The sequence below is a fragment of the Grammomys surdaster genome, unplaced genomic scaffold (assembly GCF_004785775.1).
Source record: "Grammomys surdaster isolate TR1022 unplaced genomic scaffold, NIH_TR_1.0 125704, whole genome shotgun sequence".
Taxonomy (NCBI): Eukaryota; Metazoa; Chordata; class Mammalia; order Rodentia; family Muridae; genus Grammomys; species Grammomys surdaster.
The window spans coordinates 2130192-2148004 of record NW_021620539.1 but is presented as its reverse complement, the minus strand read 5'-3'; the positions used below and the strand labels follow the sequence as shown (position 1 = coordinate 2148004).

The 17813-nt window shown below is 41.6% G+C and overlaps 1 protein-coding gene across 1 annotated transcript in view; it reads left to right on the top strand.

Moving 5' to 3' along the window:
• Rabl3 (RAB, member of RAS oncogene family like 3) overlaps nucleotides 1-6917 on the top strand; it is a 34767-nt gene extending 27850 nt beyond the window's left edge. Inside the window, exons 6-8 of the mRNA XM_028788168.1 lie at nucleotides 2614-2685; nucleotides 5047-5085; nucleotides 5619-6917. Coding sequence (XP_028644001.1) covers nucleotides 2614-2685; nucleotides 5047-5085; nucleotides 5619-5684 — 177 coding nt within the window. The 3' untranslated portion in view covers nucleotides 5685-6917. The remainder of the gene's footprint in view (nucleotides 1-2613; nucleotides 2686-5046; nucleotides 5086-5618) is intronic.
• Nucleotides 6918-17813: the final 10896 nt, after the last annotated feature.

Here is a 17813-nt window from a genome sequence, read left to right as displayed (position 1 = left end):
TGATGTCTGTGACAACCAGCTAGACACATTATTCCTCCTTTTCTTACAGAGGCTAGGCCGACTTCAGCTGTTGGCAAAACCAAAAGATAAGCAATAGGACTGAAGCACTTACAGTCTCCCGAGGGTTTACATATGATATGTCAGTCATATCCTTCCAGAACACAACAGGAACAGTAATAGAAGTGGCTAATGAGGATACAAGGAATTAAAGTACAGGAAGGCAGCTGAATATGGGACTTGAACATAGAGCAACAGGTAAACATAGAGCCTCAGACTGAGACTAATACAGTGGTAATATTAGTGCTAGCTCACTGTTTCTTTTATGAAATTATTTATGCCTACAGAGAAGCCTGAATCCAACATGCATGTATCAAGAGTGAAGTCAGAATTTCTCTCTGCCTTTGTAAATGCAAACTATTTGAATAAAATTAAGCACTAGGGATTATATATATATAATATATATATATATATATATATATATATATATATATATATAGTATATTTGCTCATGTGTGTTTATTTAGTTTCTGGTCATTTTCCACATTCACACAAGCTATTTAGAGCTACTGATTTTCAGGCTTTCCCTTAGCCATGATCAATGGCAGGTGGCTTTTTCAGCTCCAAAATTTTTATCCTAAAAAGGATGGAGTTTCAGATTTCCTACTCAACTTGGACTGTGGAGCCCATAGTTAATTTTTGGGGGGAAATGGCAACTTGTTTGTTTGCCATTTGATTTAGGATTGTTTTTTTTTTATTTAGTAATTTTAACTCTTACTTAGAGTTGTCATTTAATGTTCTCATGAAGTAATCAATACCCATTTCGCAAAACCATCTAAAGCAGGTCTAAGGTTGATTTTTTTTCTTGTCTGTCCCAACTGGTACAGAGATGCATTCAAACATGGTGCAAATTCCGCAGTGTGTGTACACAGTGACATACCCGGGTAGTTAATCTACATGTGGGGTCATCTGTATTGTATTAAATGTTTGTGCTTCAAATTCAGTCTGGTAGCATTTTCCTACAGTGAGAAAGAGAAGTGATGCCCCAGTGCCTGCTGCGTGACAGGCATGCAGTTCCTCTTTGCATTTCACAAAACTCTGAACAGCATCATCTCCGTTTCACAAATGAGTGAGCCCAACTGTAGAGCCATAATGACTTAAGCAGGGCACACAGTCTGGAAATGCTGGCACAGACATTTGAAGACAGAGATTACTGGCTTCCAAGATTCCTGATTTCCCTCGTAGTTTATGATCTTTCGAAACTATTGTAATTATAACCAGTTAGTCCCCTTTCTCTCCTCTCCACTTTCTTTGTGTGTGTGTGGTGGGGTAAGTAGAGAACTGTTATAGTTTCTGGCCATTATTTAAAGTGTGATCCTTTTTGCGGCACCATGAGGAGAACAATAATACCAACCAACCACAGCTCCCAGGGTCTAAACCACCAGCCTGGGAGCACTTAGAGGAGGGGATCCAGGGCTTCAACTGAATATGTAAGAGTGGAGGGCCCTGCTGGGCATAGGTGGAAGAAGAGAACCTTGACCTCATGAAGGCTGGATGCCCCAGGGGGTGGGAATTTTGAGGGTGGGGAGGTGGGAGTGGGGGCGAATAGATAGAGGTTACATCCACAGAGAAGAAGGAGGAGGGGTGAGGGGATTGGGGGTTCCGGGGTGGGTGGGGGATGGGGTAAGGGGACAAGACAGGAAATGTAAATAAAACATCCAATAAAAAAAAAATAAAAATAAAGTGTGATCCTTGAAACAAAACAAGAAATTGTTGGAACAAAACAAGAAATTGTTACTAAATGTATTGGAAGGAAACATGTGGGCCTGGCTGTTACAAAACCACATTATTAAATACAGCAAGAATAATTTCAGAAATTGCTTAAGGGGCACAGAGGGCCCACAGATGCATGCAAGACATGAAGGAACCTGAGTGATACCTGTACAATTCGGTCTCAGTGGCATTTGAGGTAAACATCAAAGCCGACTCTCTCTTGAGAGGGCCAGCACTTGTGACAAGCAAAGATGGCAGCACTGTCATCTACAGGTGTTGTGATGACTTAGTGTCCCAAATTGTGCAGCCTCCTCTGAGCTCCTTGCTCTCCTACGTAAAGAGTCTTACTAAATAATATATCTCTTGTTTATTATTATCAGAACCATTATGTCTTTGTGGTATATGAAGAAATGGAGAAATTCTTGATAACTGTTTGTTCTTTAGCTAAATCCTATTTTGACTAAATCTTATTTTCATGTTTCCAACTATTATACAGTCTGCACAGTTCTTAACTAGTTGAACACTTAGTCCCTGGTCTGCAATAAATGTATCCTGTGTGGCTTTGTAAACATATACAGGTCACCTGATCAGTCCCTTGGTTTTGCTACTAAATTGCTAGTACTTGTGCTTCCTTCAGGAATGATTTGACGATGGGTGTTGACTTAGTGTCCTCCGATAGTGCTCAGACGGCAGGGACTAAAGGGCTGTACTTTCTTTGTGCCTTCCAGTTCACGTATCGTAATCTGAATATTGCTTTGTGTTTTATGAGCATTCTGATGACTTAAGACAGAAAGGCACTGGAGTCTCACTTCTGGCTTTTCTGTGTGCACCTTTGTCTTCCAGGATTGCACAAATCCACGGTCCTCAGCTGCAGGCTCCTCCAATGCTGTCAAGCTCAGTAGATTTTTTGATAAGGTAATGGCTTCAATTAAGTTATTTTTAAACTTAACATATGATAGTTTAAACTCTTTGTAGAATGCTGTGTCCTTTTGTTCCTTTGCCCAAAACTTCACAGCCTGAATACATGTTTTGGTCTCTCTTATCTGTTGGAATAATTGCTCAAGGCCTGTTGACGTACTTACTCCATCACTAGCGCTTTCTAAGCAAAAAGTAAAGGCTATTTGATTCAGGTGGGGCTCTTAAAAAGATATCTGAGTCTTCCTCAAAACAATTTATAGTTAACCTGTTTTTTAGTGCTTTGTGTAATTATTCACTGTTCCATCTCCCCAAAGACACTGAACAGAGGTTAAACCTCTTATTCTCTCAGCTATTAATATTTTCCATGTAAATGTTGCTATTACTTTGTAAAGTTAAACAGTCTCCTGGAATCTGTTGTTTCCCTGTGAAAGCATTTGTACCCTTCTGTCACTGAACTAGAATGAGAAGGAGCCAAGCTGGAGCACTGTTCATCTTCATCTCCAGGTTTTGCAGCTACCTTACGTTGTACTGATATGCATAGCAATATAATAACATAGGACTTTCTTCTGCGTGAATTGCTGAAAAAGATTAACTTCTATATAAGAGCTATTCAATGCTGGAAATTTTGCTCAATGGTTAAGAGCAGTTGCTACACTTCCGAGGACCCAGATTCAGGTCCCAGAACCCACAATGAGCTGCTCACAGCCACCTGTGACTCTAGCACCAGAGATCCACTACCCTCTTCTGGCCTCTGTGGGGCACATGCAAGCAAGCAGGTATACACACAGAACATATACATATAAATAAAAATAAAATAAAGTTTTAAAATTACAGCTCTTCCTTACAGATTATTTTTGTCACTATCTGAATCTCTTGATATTTGACCCCGTTTTTAGTATGTTACCATGAGGTCCAGTAAGGGGGACTGTGTGTCCAATAGGGAAGTTTTATCTCACGTTTTAACTAGAGTGTGGCAAGGCGGGACCGATGTGCACAGGCACTGGTTCCCACAGTTCTCAGATGGCCAGCCCTCAAGCTAGGGCCTAGGAGATTGACAGTCTCTGTTCTCCCTCGCTGGACTGCACAGATATTTGCGTTTTCTTGGGAAGTGGGAAGTGGTGCAGGGAACCACATTTTCTCTCCTTATTGTTTTCCAGCCGGAAGTGTTGCCTCATCTGCTTGGTTTAGACCCACGTCCCCATCTAATACAAAATCCTGTCCCTAAGAACAACATCCTGTAGATCTGGGTTTCATCTGCAAAGGTCACATAGTGTACTTTTTCATGTTTTACGTATTTTTTAAGATAAAAACTCTTAAGTCATATCCTAAAGAAACAATGGATTTTAGACTAGCATACCCTAAGTTATCAGCAAAGCTAAATAAATAAATAAATAAATAAATAGTAATTTGATTGGTTTTAAGAAAAGAGTAATATATATAAAAAAGGACATCATAAGTTGGGGATGAACAATTCTCGGCAAAAGAGAAAGCTAACTTTGTTGTCTAAATCTCAGTAAAGAGTGCATCAGTAAGGAGATTGCCTGGTTTTATACAACATATACTGGATAGGAAAGCAAGACACATGGCAACACAGTCTGCCCCATTTTCTGGAGACAAAACCTTCCAGAATGCCAAGGCTGCTTCCGCTAGAGGGGGGCTAGGTCCTCCAGATTCTCTTAGCTGGTAACAATTCTGTGCCTGAATAATGTGTCCCTGTCCTGCTGAGACTGAGGAAAGGCCTAAGTCCTTTGGGGACCTCAGGGACTCAGTGTTTCAAGGTATATGCTAAACAGAAACCAGATTTTCTACTTCAGAGGCCAATTGCCCTGGGTCTCATATGGCTTCAAATACTGAGACCTTGTCTCCAAGAGAGAAAGAAGCAGAACAATTTGTCTCTTAGGCAGTTGTGAGGAAGCTTTCCCCACCTGAAAGGACCGGCTGTGCTCTGAGTCACTCCAGATGTGACTGTCTTAGTCCCTCTGTACCTCATCTGTAACTTCCTTGATTTCTCTCCCTTGCAGCAGCAGCTCTGCAGCCAGTGCAGCATCTCCAGGGCTAGAATGGAAATCAGTATTTCTTGTAATCTCATTCAGCATCTGAAAACACAGTTCTCAAGCCCATTGTGTTAGGACATATGTCTTGTGAGCTTCTTTACATGAGCTGTGAGGTTTTTTAAGATATATCCACTGCTTTAGCCTGCCCTCCCTGCAACAAATTCAGTGAGCTCTGAAACTACTGAGTAAGGATGCCAATGAAGCCTTGAAAATATTTCCTATGGTTGCATTAGTGAACCATATAATTAATTACTTTTTCCAGGTAAATATGCTATGCCCTAAAATCTTTGTTTGTTTTTTGCAGGTTATAGAAAAGAGATATTTTTTTAGAGAAGGTAATCAGGTTGGTATTTATCTTTTTTTTTTTTTATAAAGTGGCTTCTTAAGTTTTGCAAAACATGGTTTCCATTTTTTCTTTCAGAGGGGATTTAAAAAAAAAAAAATTAGGAAAAGCTTTCTGTAGGCACAGGCAACTCTCTTGAATACAAAAGGAGAAAGCCTAAGCAGAGGCAACATGAGAATCTGCAAGACGAAGCCAGGGATGAGGTGATGCTCTGACATAGTAAAGATCATTTCCTCAGGGTCTTCAGATGGTTTTGTCTAGAGTCTTCCATAAAAGACACTACATATAAAAATCCAGTTGATGATTCCAGAAGATCCGTCCTTTCTAGATGACACTGCCACTGATTTGCTGGCAAATGTTTTCTGTATTTGTAGAGTTTCTTTTTATTATTTATCATTCTATGATTTTCTGACTGGAAGCTCAGAGATCTGTGTCTTTAATGAACATCAGGCTGACCTGCTAGAATGTGAAGCAGGAGTTTAAACATTTGACTTTTTCTGCTACAGCGTAACAGGATTCTTTCTTGCCTACAGATTCCAGGCTTTTCTGATCGGAAGAGGTTTGGAGGAGGGGCACTGAAGAATTTCCACTGTGACTGAGTCACCCTCAGCCCTGGAAGAGCAAGGGAACAGCAGCAGTGTGCACAGCTTCTTCTTGCTGTGCCGGGTCATTAACTTCTCAGGCTTTGGTAAAAACATCTCAAAATGCTACCTCACCCTCTCATGGAAAATTGAAAGGAAGCAGCCACGTGGAAGGGCCTAGCTCTGCCTGTTCTCTGTCTCCCTCACCCCCCTGCCCCTGTTTATAGCTTATGTAAAAGCCTTGTGATGACATGAGGTCTTGTCAGACCTGTGCAGTAAAGGACTGGAGGCAACGGCTGCAGAGAAGGCTGACTCTTGCTTAGAACCAGAGGGTTTTACAGGCCTGCGATTTTCCCACACTCGCTGCTGAAGGCTTAATTAAGTAGTTCAGAAACATATCTGTGTTGTTTTACCTTCCTGAGGGGAAAGGTCATGTTAATCAGCCCTGAGTTATCCACCCCAAACTATCCCTGTCATTTTAAAAGAAGCCAAATGGTGTTATTTCATTTTCTCCGTCCTCATTACACACAGGGATATCTAAGAATAGCAACCCCATCTCCTCCGCTCTCTCTGGGAAAAGGCTTAGTGTCTGGGAGAGAGTGATGAACTAATAGCTGGAGTTAAATAGAAATACAAATTAATAATACATGGAGAACAGGGCAGAGAGGAAGGCTTTGTGTAAGTCCCCGGCTCTATGGTTGGCAGCTTTCAAAAGGCTCTTTCTGCTTTCTGTTTGGAAATTGAGTGAAATCTGAGACCCACACTAGGCCAGTAAAACGGATTTATTGCCTCTTTAGTGGGGTTCTTTTTTTCCCCTTTTCCCAGTTTGTTTGGTTAGTTGTTCTGTTTATTTGTAAGGAAATTCAATTCTTGAAATATCCTTTAATATGATGAACAGTAAACTAAGAATATTATCCTATATTAACAGTGTATTTATGAGAAAGTCAATTAAGTTCCAGAGTGATGCATTCACATACATTATGAGCCAGTGTTGGAAATTTTATAACCACACCACAGCTCTTTGGCGGTGGTATATATGTATATGTTTGCATAATTGTTCTTCATTGTCTTTTAGCCCATCTTTTTCGCAGGTTTAATCTTTCGGCCCAGTTCCTTAGTTTATAAAATTGGTTGCCAAAAAAGACTGTAATTGGCCATTGTGTTCAACACCTTGTTATTCAGATGCTTCTGTCTCTGCAGCAGCTTTTTGCTCCCTGGTTTTGTACCAAATTAAAAAAATAATAGGATGAATATGTGGTTTCATTTCTTTTAAAACCAGGTTGAATATGTGGTTTCATTTCTTTTAAAACCAGGTAAAACCTTTTTCTGTTCCATTTTAGTTAAACTTCAGAAGGACTCTGGAAGTCAGGGTATGCTGGAAGGGAATATTAGAAACTCAGAAAGGCAGTCTTGGGGATTTGAAAAGTAGTTCCCCTGAGCTGGACTGCTCTCGGTCTTTACCTCCTCGATGGCGAGACCTGGGCCCTGTGTCCTCGTGCTAGCGGATGTCTTTGTTCTCTGATGTAGTGTTATGCAAATCATTGTCCATGTGGAATTTAGCACAAATGTATTGTGGCAGAAGCCTGGCTGAGAAGGTAGAAACCAATGCTACACAGAGCCCTCCCTCTCTGTAATGTCTAACCTCTCCGTATTTCTCAGTTTAACCAAGGGGCATGGACTGCAGCTCAGTGGTAAGCGCTTACCTAGCACGTGCAAGGCGATAGGGTTGATTCCCAACATCAAAATTTTTAATAAAAAAATAAATATGTTAAAACCCATTCCTTCTCTCCTTTCTTTGTAATTAAGAAGCCCATCCCAATTTCTTTCTTATTAAGAAATAAAAGGGCCAGGTGTGGTGGCATACACATTTAAACCCAGAGCTGAGGAGGCAGAGCCAGACAGATCTCTTCAGTTTGAAGCCAGCCTGGTCCACAGAGTGAGCTCCAGGACAACAAAGACTATACAGAAAAACCATGTCTCTGAAAACAGGGCGGGGGGGGGGGGGGGGGGGGGTAGAACAAAAGGTTAGTAATTAAGCTCTTGAAAAGACCCTGGGTTTGGTTCCCAGCACCCCACATGGGCAGTTCACAGCCATCAGTAACTCCATTTCCAGGGAACCTAGCACCCCCTTGTGGCCGCTGTGAGCACATGCATATACACAGTGCGTTTTTTTTTTCCATGCATAAAGGCAAAACATACACATAAAATAAAAAATAAGTAAAAATATTTTAAGTGTGAGGGGGTTAAGACCTATCAGTGATGGCTATGTGGTCAGATTTGATAAATTAATAATATTCCTCAATTGCATTTCTTTTTTTCTACCTGCTTGGTTCCTTGAACTGTAGTTATTCTTTACAATTTTATAAACTTTTTTATTAAAAAAAGAAAAGCTGACACACAAACTAAACACAACCAAATTAATCTGACCCAAGCCTATCATCTCAGTGAACTTCTGCACAGTTAGAGCTTCACAGTGGGTTTATGCTTGTACAGTCGTGTGTGTGTGTGTGTATGTGTGTGTGTGTTTACTTACGTTGAGCAATAGGTTTCTAAGAAAAAAATAAATTTTAATCTAATCATCTGAAGTCAATTCATTGCACGTATGTGTAGCAGCAAATAAGGCTGTTTACCAAATGACTGTGATTCGTAGAGAGCCTCCAAACAATGTTCTTGAAGCATGATTTTTAAAGACTCAATTGTATATACTACATGTAAACAATAATTTAATACAATACAGAAAGTAGATTATTACAACTGCCAGGGTTGTTAGTTTTTGAATCTCCGTTATTTTTCCTTCTTGGTAGCACACGTTGCTAGTGATAGCTGTTAGCCATTGCTTTTTTGGCTTTGTTTTTTTTTCCCCTGTATAATTTAGAGTTCTTGACCAATATTCTCCCTCAGTGTAGAAGCCACCGAATGTAAAGCATGGAGACGTCCATCTGACCCTTGCACAGACAGGACTGTTATTGGAACCTAACTGAGAACTGAGATGATCTCTCCACCTCAGTGCCCTGGGATGCAGACACACTACTCCATCTTACAGTGCCCTGGGATGCAGACACACTACTCCATCTTACAGTGCCTTGGCATTGTAGAAAAGGGCAGAAACCAAGAGGGTACCCCTACTCTCTCCTTTTCTCTCTCCCCCAAAACAGGTTATAGAATCTAGCTGCCTTTTCCCTGAACTTGATCACAAATACTTTATTCCACCTGCCCCTCTTCACGCAGAAGGAAAGGGGCATCTTTATCCTCAAAGATGGAGACACCAAGCAGAAGCTCTAAATGTGCCTGACACCAGACACGCCCTGCTTGAGGTTCAAACAGTTAGTGTGCTCTTCTCTTGATAATCTACCTGTTGTCATTGCCTCCACCATGAATGTGAAAGATGATGTCTTCCCTTCCCTGGGGCATTCATCTTTGTAGTTACTATTATTTTTCTGTCCATTTTGAAAATAGACTTCTTGGGAATGATATCCTCTGCCATCATATATGGGTGAAGTATTCCTAATTTCTGCCATTACCTTCATTTTAATGGTATGTATTAGAGCACCTAACATAGAAATTTGTACAGCAATTAAATAGATGGTGGTCTCATTGGTTCTAAGAAACCTAATGGTTCAATGGGATTTCTGCATTGATACCTTAAAATTTAAAAGACACTGGAAGAAAAAAGTAGAAGAAATTAAAGATATATTTCTTCATAGCTGAAAGCTGGCTAAATCACTTCACAGGAAAAAGAGGGGTCCCAGGAAGTCCAACCCTGAACCACAACTATTCCAATGTATGCTTGCCTCTGCACAGTATGTAGACACGAGTTTGCCAGGGCTGTTTCATAGGATTAAAAGCTATATGACTTTTCAGTTACAATGAATCCACACTTCTGCTGTAGGACTCCAGTCAGTTGCATTCAAACTCAGAAGTGCATAAAAATCTCCTTCAATACTAGATTTAAATTCAGATGCCAGAGTTTCATCTGTTTCCCTTCACATCCCTTAATTCTATATGTAATAAGATATCTTTTATATTTTTGACATTTTTAATGTTCGTGTGTGTGTGTGTGTGTGTGTGTGTGTGTGTGTGTGTGTGTGTGCCTGTGTCCCTGCAGAGGCCAGAAGAGACCATTGGATACATGGGCTGGAATTACAGTTGTAAGTTCCCTGGCATAGGTATTCTAAAAGTGCTACGCGGATGGCTGTGAGTTAGCCCAATGACGGCATTATTGTAGGTCCACTTCCCAGGGGCCCACCCAATGCAGCCGAAAAGGAGTGCGTGGTGCTGGGAGTGGGTGCATCGTACATGGCCTAAGACAGGGCTCTCACCCTCCTTTCACCCACCTCGGGGTCCCTTGGCGTTGCCCATCGTCGACAGCCTAAAGCCTTCGACCATCGATGTGACTCGTCTCACATCAATGTTTTGGGGTTGTGAACTTGTCTAAGACCCCCCATATTTAGACATCCAAATTCAAAACTCACATAGTTGGGATTGATCATAAGACACCTTCTCTAACTAAACAGAGAAGGGGGAGATGCCAGAAGCCAGGACCCTCGCCCTTACCCTCACCCCCTACCTTTCCCCACCTGCACAATGAAGCTTGCCAACTGCAAGATCCTGCTTGGCAACTGCAGATAGACTCAAAGCAGTGTACCATATCTTCTGAAGAATAGCAGGTAGATCATAATTCAAGGCAGTATACCGTATAGACCATGACATGTTTCAAGGCAGAGGCCAAGAAGATTCTGTACTTTTCCACCACCTGGCCCTTCTTACCCCTCCCCTTGTAAAACATGCTATAAAAAAGCATCTCATGTTCAAAAAAAATAAAGAATAAATAAATAAATAAATAAAAAGTGCTAAGCATCTCTCCACCCCCAGATGTTACATATTTAACAGATCGATGTGATCCTAATGCAGGTAGTAAGGACCTAGCATTTCAGAAAGACAAATGGACTAAACAGTGCAGGATACATAGATTATAAACTGTGTGCTGTATGAGTACCACTGTAACAAAGTTACACCATCATACCACTTTTCATCTCTCCATAGTGATCTAGTCCATTTTTACCTCTTAGAGCCATGCCACCTCCTGGTAAACCAGGAGATACTTGTCTTTGGTATATGGTGAGCATTCTTAGTGATGCTAATTTCTTAGCCATGTCTGTTTCTAGTCCAGGTACAGCTGCTTCTAGCCAGTGCTCTCTCTGTTGGCTGTCTTAACACACACCGCTTCTCTTGACAGCTTTTGTTCTTTCAGCTAACTAATAACTAACCACTTAGCTTTTCCAAACAGCAGTAGAAAATGTAGCCTTTAGACTCTAACCAAGATGTAACAACTCGCTCAGAACAATCTTTCATTTGGAATCACCTGCCCTGGAGCTCCCTCTGCTATGACAGCCATCCTGGAGTGGTGGCTTTGTGGGTCTGTCACACTGCCTTTCTCATTATACCAACTTCCTGGAAGTTTTCCGTTTTCTTGAGGGTAAGGAGAGGGCATCAGTGGTCTTAAAATGGAAGAGCACACACATCCCATCAATAGGTGTGCAGGTGCATGCAGATCATTTTAAGGGACCCATTTTCCAGATCATCAATTTCTGTGTGTATATACCTTTAACAGAATGAGCTGCCTGGGAATGTGGCCCTTTACTAGTTCCTCCCACTTTAGCTTTCACCATCACCTTTGTCCTCTTTGGCAAAGGAACAACTCACTTGCTAAGTCACTTGTTAAGTGACTATAACAGTTTCTTTAAAATAACATTTTTTTTTATTTGTTTGTGTGGAATTCCTGGAAACAAAGCCAAGAAAGCTTTAGCGAAAAATAGCCAGCCAGTTGCTGCTTACAATTGGTTGTTCACCAGAACCTATTTCTGAAGCTATCACATGCCTTGGTCACAATATAGGAACACCAAGCTAGAACTGAGCTAGGCACTTGTTTCCTGCTGGCTAAATAAATAAGTTCAGTGGTGCAACAATATCAAGTCTGTTGCTGGGTAACCAATGGCAATCTGATTGGATTTGATGCCCACTACACAGGAGGGATTCTTGTCTGGTACAGTTAGCCACAAGAGCCCATCACTCAGACCATAGGCCCTAGTGAGGAGCTATTGCTATTGTTTTGTTAAATAGTCATAATATGCCCATCCATTGCCTTCCTATCCAATAGGCCTGTAGATAAATGCTGGTAGCTTTCGTCAGAAATGTTTTGGTCGTGATCAGCAGTTTCCGTAGGGACTCATAACTAGTCAAAGTACTGAGAATAAATGACAACTGGATGTTCAACCGTAAATGAAATGCCTGTATCTCATCCCCTCAAAGGTTTATAGAACATTGTAGAAGGAATAGGAAAAAAACAAAGCAGAGAAGGGTTGGGGTGGTGATGGATGCTGGCTTCTAGCATGACATGGTTGCACTCTCGAATTCAACTGCTGTGATAACTGCGTAAGATCTCCACAAGGTTGGGAGCTCTTCTCACCCTGTCTCTACGGGAGAAGAATCCATGACCCCACCGAGGATTCTTGCAGTTAACGGTTGATGGGGGGAGGGGAGCCAGCACTCTTGACAGACAAGCAGATAAAACATAAGTGAGAAAGATGACATGCTCCGGCTTCTCCACCCAGAACAAAGATTTGACAGGCCTCACCACTTCCCCTTGGGAAGCTCCTTTCAACTGACCTGTCTAAACTCCCTAAGTCCAAGGCAGGTCCAGACATGGGCTGTGTGCCATACAACCCATTCTTCTCCATCTGCGATGACCGATCCAAAGTGAGGGCCCTCCTAGGCCACCTTTAAAACCCCAGCCCTCCAGGACCAAACAAACAAAAACAAAAACAAAAAAAAAAATCAACTTCTGGCTTCTCTTCCTGCTGGTGGGAAGTAGTCTAGCTCTTTAGTCAGGTGGACACATGCTCTCTGCTTTTAATAAAACTTGTTTGTTTGCTGTGACTTGTTTATTTCCTGACTTTTTTCTTTTTTATTGGATATTTTATTTATTTACAATATAGATGTCATCCCATTTCCCCTCCCTAGAACCCCCTATCCCATCCCCCCTCCTCCTTTTTGCTTTTATACCATTTTAATTACATGCATGTATTTAGGTCAGTTCTAGGTTGAGGGTCTAGCAATACAATAGCTGCAAATAGTCAAGGAACAAGCCATCTTTACTTGGCAGAGAAAACAGACCCAACCCAGGTCTCTTACACAGTAACAGCATCACTAGTAAAATGCTCTTGTACCTATAAACAGGCTTTTCCCCCATGATCCTTTAAGGAAATTTACCATGGTCTTTGGAGCGCCAAAAAGCCAGAGCCATAAAAGAGGAAGCGGAGTCAGAGGAGGAGTCAGTCGGGAGGAAGAAATGGGAGAACAAGAGGGTAAAGGCAAGGAATGAATATGATTGGGACACACTATATACATGTATAAAGATAACACAGTGAAGCCCATTATTATGTATAATTAATATGTCAATAAAAAGGAAAAAATAGCCAAAGCTTTGTCACATTCTTTCATAACAAAGCTTTTCTCTAGTCTATCAAAGTATAAAACAAAGTATAAAAAATGGTTATAAACAGACGAGACAATGTGATATTCAGTAAAGTACATGGTTCCAGTAGCTGGGAAATTAAGCCTTTCCATCCAGCCCCCAATTATTCCCTTTCAACACACACGAAAACCTAAGGTGTTGAATTATAGATCATTAGAAGTAATACTTAATGGTAAATGCCTGGTTTTTTGAGTTCAGAAGTGAATAGAAATCGTTGGCATTAATATCTATTTTTATGTGAACAAAATTTTTAATATGTAAAACCACATAAACACAGGATTAAATGATACAGTCTTGCAATTTCAGATGTAGCGTTATTCATTCATAAATACACAAAGGAAGAAAAGGGAAGAAATATTTCTAGGGCTGGTAAGATGGCTTAACAGGTAAAGGCTCTTGCTGACAAGCCTGACAATGGAGTTTGATCCCAGGACCCACATGGTGGAAGGAGAGAACCAATCCCTTAGACCAGTGCTTCTCAACCTTAGCGCTGTGAAATATACCTCATGTTGTGGTGGCCCCCAACCATAAAATTAGTTCATTGCTCCTTCACTGTAATTCTGCTACTGTTGGAATCATAATGTAAATATCCGATATGCAGGCTATCTGATAGCCGAGACCCTTGTGAAAGGGTCCTTCGATGCCCAAATGGGTCACTGCCACAGGTTGAGAACCACTTCCTTAGGCTGTCCTTAGGCTCCATAGCTGAACTGTGACAGCCACCACCACTCAGCAAAAAATAAAATACATTGGATATTTCCAGAAATTTTGTGCCCCATATCTAATAAGTTATCCAAAGATGTCATATTTCTGACCACTAACCGAGAGAAGAACCTTACAGACTTCGATCTGAAGAGTGGAATTCATGATGTGACGGTCCTGAAAGAGCAGCTGGGGACAGGGGCGAAGGCTGAGGGTTTGGGGTTTGGTTTTCCTTGTTTTTCTGAGTCAGGGGGTCATACTGTGTTGCCCAAAGCTCTACTCTGGAGCCTAGGTTAAAGCAAACCACCTGGCTCAGCCTCCAAAGTCCCTAAAATCACAACCACATCACTGTTTCTAATACTCGTTTTCGATGCTTTCCTTTAGACCTTTCCTTGGGGAGCTTCCACAGAGAGTAAAGTTCCCAACTGCTAGATCAGAAATCAAGGAGATACATACCTGCAAGCTTCAAATCTTGCTTCTTGGCTGAAACCCCCTCCTTCTCTGGGTTTTACCAACTTCATTTCTGTGGCTTAGGTATTGTCATGCCACTCTGGTCCAGGATGCCTTTGGCTTACCCTGACAGTCTCATCCTTCTGCTGGGTGTGTTTTTAAAAGTGACACTCCTAGCCAGCTATCCTCTGTGTCCTCTGCTTCAAAGTTCTGCCCAAACACTCCTGTTCCTGGAAGGCTTCTCAGTAGGACATCCCACTCACTCCTAAGCAGCCACACTGCCCTACACATGGTGTACTGCACTGCCATTTCTCTGTCCATAGATACTGTTCCCTCTGCTCAAGCCATTCCAACCTGTATTCTGTCACATGGTTCAGACATCATCTCTACTGATTTGGGTGCCCTGTCTAATCCTACCAATAATACCCTGGACCAGGAGTCATTATCCTAGCACTTAGCATACACTGTTGAAATGGTTCTCAAGGTGAATGAATGAATGTGTGTATGTGTGTGTGTGTGTGTGTGTGTGTGTGTGTGTGTGTGTGTGTGTGTTAATTAAAATGGCAAGCCATTACACAGGAATCAAGGCTACCCGTACCTGTGAGTTTTTTAATTCTCATTCCCTGGATATTTGCCTCACAGTACTTGCCATAGTAATTGCAAAGCGAATAATTTATTGACTCATTGTTATAAAAATAGAAAAGGCAAGAAGTTAGTCCACATAGAACAACTTCCTAAATCTTATTAATAGGTTAATTTTGATTTAAACATTTTCAGCCTCCTAAAGAAAATTTCATCCAGTCATCTCTTTTATTATTCCTTTGGTCTCTCACACAGTGAAACACTTTTTTTATTTTATTTATTCATATTTTTATACTGGGTCTTTTTATATATCCCAGGATATCCTGGAATTCAATATGTGGACCAGGCTGACCTCAGACTCACAGAGATCTACCTGCCTCTGCCTCCCAAGTGCTAGGATTAAAGGTATGTGCCACTACATTCAGCTGTGAAACACATAAACCTGCCTTCCAAGCTGGCTCCATAGAAAAGCACAGCACTGAAGCTGTTCCCTTGTCTCTTAAGTGGCTCCTATGTGTTGTCTTTTTAACCATCAAAACACGTTAGCAGTGGGTAATGAAGCTCCAAGGTTCTCATGAACTCAGACAGGCAAGAATCCCTTTCTTTGAATTTACTTTCTGTTTCAAGTCTGCATACTGTACGACTAGCCTCAATAATACAGGGGTCTCCATCCACTTCTAAGTTTGTATATAAAACCCAGGGTTTGTATGCTATGGAATGTCATATGTCCGTTCATTGTGATTCTCTGTAAGCTGCCTGCCAGAAATTAGTCCACAAGTTTGTACCAACATCCCTTATTTCTATTAACATGGCCCACAGGGCTGGCCCTCGGTGTGGAATACTTCACACACAGGCAAACCATTGCACAGCAACTACAGTATGCCACAGTCCTGAGCTCTGAAGGTTGCTTAGTCCCACAATCTAAAGACACGATCTCAGATAAGCAGCCTGGATCCATTTTAGACCTGAACATGTTATTTTTTAGCTGTATGTAATTTATCTATCCCTACTGTTAACTAACCACTCTCAAACTTATTAGTGTAAGGTGTGCCATTCTGTCTCCTCTCAAGTCTTTCAACCAATGATGTGGGCTGGGTTTACCTCATGGTTCTTGTGGTCTCACCTGGGATTACTTACATGTCTGCAGTCATCTGGTACCCAGATTGCCTCATCCACACATGTGGCAGTTAGGATGGGCTGTGGAGCTGTCACCTGGCCCCTGGAAGCTAGCTCTACCTCTTTACGTATTAACCTGAGACAGAAGGAAATATACATATATCTGTGGGCAATTTTTCAAGCCACTGTGTTACATTTTCTAATGTCGTGTTTACCAAGATCCAGAGGGAAAAAAAGCCCCCATCTCTTGACTTGCTTTTTATAGAGAGTCTCACTGTGCTGTTCAGTCTGGCCTTGAACTCAAAATCTTCTTGCTTCAGCCTCCCAAGTGTTGGGGTGGCAGGTGTATGCCACCGTGTCCAGCTAAAGACGCTATTGACAGAAGGAACAGTACAGTAGTTCAAGGGGCACACAAGAACATGGGGGAAGAATCTAGGCAGTGGTTGCAGTTACTATGATGGTTCCATGCCCCGCCCCCTTTCCTCCTCTCCTTCCTCCTTCCCTCCCTCCTTCCTTCCTTCCCTCCATCCTGAGATGTCCCACATTAAGAAGTTACATCCCAGAGAACAGAGGAGTAAAGAGGTAAGAAGAGGCCATTTAAGCTCAAATTTCAAGGTTAATCAGCAAAGAAAACCTCTTTCATACTCCCCTCCTGTATGCTGAAGATTGGTCCTCAGTGACATGCTGAATCTGATTTTGGAACAACCCAACCAACCAATCAGTAGCCTTGTGTGTCCCGCCCTTCTTATCTATAGCTGATATAGGCTCAGTGTAAATGCTTCGGATTTCTTTTCCCCCAATTCTATTGTTAAAACAGGGACATGCTCTAGCTGCTCTCTGGTGGTGTCATTCCTATATTGGGGACTCTGTTCTAAGTCAGGTCCTTTACCTCTTACAGATCAATAAACCCTTTATTGACAGAACCCTCTAGTTGCAAAAGTCTGATTTATCATTCTCCTCTTTTTCACCAATTTGTTTACAAATTAGGATTTAGCTTCTGGAAGATCAGCTAAGTTGACCGACCCAGCTCTGTTTCCTTCCTGCGCTGTCATCTGAGTTTAGAATAATAAAGCCTACTTTGCAAAATTGTTTTTGTGGAATTAAATGAGGTATGTCTGTGGGGGGAATCTGGCATAGATGAGTCTCTGTATATGTTTCCTTACTAACACAACCAGTCATGAAGTCGCTACCTTCCTGTGATTGCAATGAATGGCTAAGATAAGGGACAAGGGAGTCCAGAAGGAAGCTGGAAAGCAGTCTGCTTTCAGAGGAGTAAAGGCATTAGCAAACAAATGGCTAAAGAATTTAAAAGCATACTGAATGCATTTTAAGAAGTCAAGACAGATGACAGTAAACATCCCAGTTTAAGTGCAACAGGACACTGTCAGCAGTTCATGATCTGAAAGCTGAGCTCATGCGTAGGAGACAGTGGCAGGGAGCATCCAGTCCTTGTCCCTGTCTTCCCACTGCTTGCATCAGGTCAAAGCACAGTGCAGTGTTTTCCATGGGCATTGGACACTGACTGGCCCTGCACCTTCTTGACCTGAGTCAGGACTAAGAGAGAATTCTCTTGTTACATCTAGCAAGTGCTAAGTAATTCTCACAGTTTCTTTCTTAGATAGCTTTACATTCTCTGCCTTTGGGGGAAAAACACTTCCTTAAAGTGAAACAAATAATTGGTCAATGTTTCTATGAGGTGAAAGAGAGCAGTTCTCTGAAAATGCTCTAAGAAATGACCTGGGGAGAAAAAAAGAGGGGGGGGG